Source organism: Sphaerodactylus townsendi, linkage group LG05, assembly GCF_021028975.2.
Source record: "Sphaerodactylus townsendi isolate TG3544 linkage group LG05, MPM_Stown_v2.3, whole genome shotgun sequence".
NCBI classification, from domain to species: Eukaryota; Metazoa; Chordata; class Lepidosauria; order Squamata; family Sphaerodactylidae; genus Sphaerodactylus; species Sphaerodactylus townsendi.
In genome coordinates, this window is record NC_059429.1 from 17,276,618 (window position 1) to 17,281,022 (window position 4,405).

Here is a 4,405-nt window from a genome sequence, read left to right on the forward strand (position 1 = left end):
AATGCTGCTAGAACACGGCCATACAGCCCGGAAACCACACAGCACCCCAGTGATTCCGGCCGTGAAAGCCTTCGACAATACAACGTTTTTTCTGTCCCTGCAAGCATCACTGCGTTCCCGGCTGCTAGGTTTATCAACATCCCAGTGGATCCTGGAATTCTCCTGGGATTACAACTGATCTCCAGACTGCAGAGATCAGTTCCTTTGGAGAAACCGAGAGCATCTATGGTTTACCATAGAGCTGGGTTAAAACAGAAGTCATCCAGTGACCTCACAACCCTTCCCCAGATTCTTTATTATTATTATTTATTAAACGTGTATACCGCCCTCCCTATTGCATTCCCTATCCCCCATCCTCAAATCTCCAGGAATTACCTAAATTGAAGTTAGAAACCCTATTGCCTGCTACTGGAAGCCCCTCCTCCCTCCCCAATGTCCGGGGTCTAGCATCTTACTTTGAATCGTATGCATTCAAGCAAGCGGAAGTGCTTTGCGTACATCCTGAAGTACTCCATCACTTTGCTGTGGTGCATGTAGTTTGGGAAATCCCCAGGGATGGGGAAATCGCTGTAACTCATCATCTCCTTGGAGGTGTTGATGGTCAGAGATTTGTAAATGCTTGCTTGGTCGTCGATATCATACTCCTGCAAGAAATTGCCAAGGGGCAGGGCTTTTAAAGCAGGTCAAAGACAATAGTTTTGTGCCAATACCAGAGGCGTATCTAGGGAAAATGGAGCCCGGTGCAAAATCTGAGTTTTGTGCACCCCCCATGTTCATTTGTGTTTGTTTTTTAGTGTTTTTCAGTTTTTGGCCTGCAGGGGGTGCAGTTTTTAGGCTAGCAGCACCAATATTTCAGTGTATCTTTAGGAGACTCTCCTTATGATACCACCCAGGTTTGGTAAAGTTCGATTCAGTGGGTCTGAAGTTATGAACTCTCAAAGGTGTAGCCCCACCTCCTATTAGCTCCCATTGGAAACAAGGGGAAATGGGGGCATTTTTTGGTGCTGCTAACCGAAAAACTGTACCCCTGCAGGCCAGAAACTGAAAAAACACTTAAAAAATACAAAAACCACAAACCTGAATTTTTGGGCGCCCCCAGGCACGCGCCCAGTGCAGCACGCACCCCCTGGTCCCCTTGTAGGTTCGCCTCTGGCCAATACCCCAAATGAAACCTTGTGACACCAAGGGTAGGTTATATCCAGTTTACTAATGGCTAATCTACATCAATTAAATGCCATAGATTAGTATAAGATGCGGATAATAAGCAGCCAACCTTGGCTACCACAGCGTTTAGGGCAAACCCACCCAGGCTCCAAAATTGGCTAGTATTATACTGCTAGCTTTGCTTATCCTCACCTGCGCATAAAACAGCGCTGAGAGGTGCTAAGCCTAATTCCCCAATATGCTGCTCAGTTAGACCAGGGGTGATGGATCCCCTAGTCCAGGGTCCTAATCCCCAGCCCTGATCAGCTTACCAATGGAGGAGTTACTGGCAGCAAAGGGAACACTAGGCCCATGCTGCCAGCAACATGGTGACATCACTTCTGGTACACACTGGAAGTGATGTCATCTTTGGGTTCACAACCTCCAGGGGGTATCATTCAGCCTTTAAAAGACTGAGGCTCCATTTAGCCATCCTGGTTAATTGGAATCCGTGAAACACAAAGGCATATGATGTATTTTTTGTGTGTGGATTGCTAATTTAGTTATTGACCCATCCTGAATCCTTCTGCCAAGGAGCTAGTGGGGGCCACAGACTGTTCCGGGCTCCATTTCACCCTCACAGCAGTCCTGTGTGGTAAATTAGGAGAGAATTGGCTTTTCAGGATCACCTGGTGAGGTTTTCCTATGGCCTGGGCATTCAAACGTGGTTGTCGCCCATCCTAGTCCAATGCTCTAACCCATAGGTGTCAAACTCGCGGCCCTCCAAATGTTATGGACTACAGTTCCCATCATCCCCTGCCAGCATGATGCTGGCAGGGGATGATAGGAACTGTAGTCCATACCATCTGGAGGGCTGCGAGTTTGACACCTAACTATACCACTTCTTAAACATGGTACCTTAAAACATACATTTTCTGGCAAATGGTAGCCAGCATCATCTTAGGGGTACAGAGTGGGCATCTCTTTCTGCTGAATTATATTAAAATGGTTCATGTATAATTCCTCGGAGATATGTTAAACTTATTAACTATGGCAAGAATGATGTCACCGTACTACTGGAAGTCAAGATATATTCCTGATACGACTGACTGGCTATTAAGACTATGGGAAGTAGTCAAAACTTAAACACGACAAAAAGATCACATGCTGGGTTCTTCAGTGTTACTTTATATAGAAAGTACTATGACTTGACATGTACGTAGCTGTTTAAAAGAGGTTTATTGTATTTAAAGTATTTAATGTATATAATAGATACAATAACCCTGGACTCTGGATATCTCTAAACTAAAAGCTGTGTTTCAGGCATAAATAGCCAATGTTAAAATCACAGATCTTTCGTAAAAAGCAAAGTGCTTTCGATTAAAAACAAAACAAAACATGTCATTTAAAGTTCTAACCGTTGGATCATTTCAGTTACAGTGTTGAAAGATTGAATACTGTCTCTCTTCCTTGTTTGTAAAGTGCCAACAAGACATGACTGACTTCTGGCAAACCCACCAAGGGGCTTTCTCGGCAAGTGAAAAGCAGAGGTGGTTTGCTCTTGCCTTCCTCTGTAGAGTCCGCCTTCCAATATCAACCCTGCTTAGCTTCCAAAATCTGATGAGATCAGGTTACATCATGTTGCCTTCCATCCCATCTCTGCTCCCTGCATTACTCTCTCTGATCCCAATTGGGGCTGAATGTGTCAATTTAGGGGTCATGTGACAGTGATACCATTGGGGGAAATCGCAGGGGTCAGCACACCCGCAGTGCAATGGTTGAGCCTCACCCTGGGAAAACTATCTTTGTGATCATGGTGTCTCCACTGCCAGGTAAGATATAGGGGGCTGAATGTGCAATTTTCTCTCTCTCTCTCTCTCTCTCTCTCTCTCTCTCTCTGATGGACAGAGATCCATGATCTTGTTTGTATCCTTTGTGCCTTTCTACAACTTAAATAATTGCGCTGGATGGCCTCTTTCCTTCCTCCTGATGTGGCCAAAACAGACAGTCCAGTAGTAGTAGTAGTAGTAGTAGTAGTAGTAGTAGTAGTAGTAGTAGGAGGAGGAGGAGGAGGAGGAGGAGGAGGAGGAGAAGGAGAAGGAGAAGGAGAAGGACAAGAAGAAGAAGAAGAAGAAGAAGAAGAAGAAGAAGAAGAAGAAGAAGAAGAAGAAGAAGAAGAAGAAGAAGAAGAAGAAGAAGAAGAAGAAGAAGAAGAAGAGGTGGAGGAGTTCGGATTTATATCCCTCTTTCTCTCCTGTAGGAGACTCAAAGGATCTTACAATCTCCTTGCCCTTCCCCCCTCACAACAAACACCCTGTGAGGTGGGTGGGGCTGAGAGAACTTGAAAAGCTGTGGCTAGCCCAAGGTCACCCAGCTGGTGTGTGTGGGAGTGCACAGGCTAATCTGAATTCCCCAGATAAGCCTCCACAGCTCAGGTGGCAGAGCGGGGAATCAAACCCAGCTCCTCCAGATTAGAATGCACCTGCTCTTAACCACTACGCCATTCCTGCACAGCAAAACAATATTGTAGGACGTTGTTACTGGTGCAAACACTTGCTCCCAGCTTGACTTACCTGGAACCTCCAAAGCCCCCCGATGTCTTCACTCCTCTCAAAACACGTTGGCTGCAGCCCCTCATCCAAGCAGCACTTAATGGCGGTTAGACCACTAGCGCCAGCTCCTATGACAGCAACTCTCTTTGCCATGTCAGCCTAAAGGGACACCAACCCATTATGTCTTTTGCAGCCATTATGCAAAAATATAAATACATTAGTGGCATTACAAGAAATTCAGACATTACCAATGCATGCGGAATAAAATTTTATTTTTTTAAGCATAAGCATAAGCATTTTATTGTCATTGTGCACGCACAACGAAATTTACAGCAGCATTCCTCGATGCACACAATTTCAGACTCATACCCCATCCTCACTTTCCCATTCCTCCACCCATCCCTACACAGCCCCAAACACATCAACACGAAGCCACGGAGTTCAGCATAGCCACAGCTCTACAGTAGAAGCTGTCTCTAAGCCTCTTTGTCCTAGTTTTTATAGACCTGTATCGTCTGCTGGATGGTAACAGTTCAAAAAGAGAGTGTGCTGGATGAGACGGGTCCCTCAGAATATTTTGGGCTTTCTTTAGGCTTCGGGAATTATAGAGTTCGTCCAAGGAGGGGAGAGGGCAGCCGATAATCCTCTGTGCAGTAGTGATCACCCTTTGGAGCGCCTTCCTATCTGCCACTGTGCAACTGGAGAACCAT

General features: G+C 45.6%; 1 protein-coding gene and 1 pseudogene across 1 annotated transcript in view; both read right to left on the reverse strand.

Annotated features, from left to right (window-relative positions):
• LOC125432357 (flavin-containing monooxygenase 5-like) overlaps positions 1–3,854 on the reverse strand; it is an 18,262-nt gene extending 14,408 nt beyond the window's left edge. Inside the window, 2 exon segments of the mRNA XM_048495805.1 lie at positions 456–644; positions 3,717–3,854. Of these exon segments, the coding sequence (XP_048351762.1) occupies positions 456–644; positions 3,717–3,848 (321 nt within the window). The 5' untranslated portion in view covers positions 3,849–3,854.
• On the reverse strand, positions 2,860–2,983 carry LOC125434046 (annotated as a pseudogene).
• Positions 3,855–4,405: the final 551 nt, after the last annotated feature.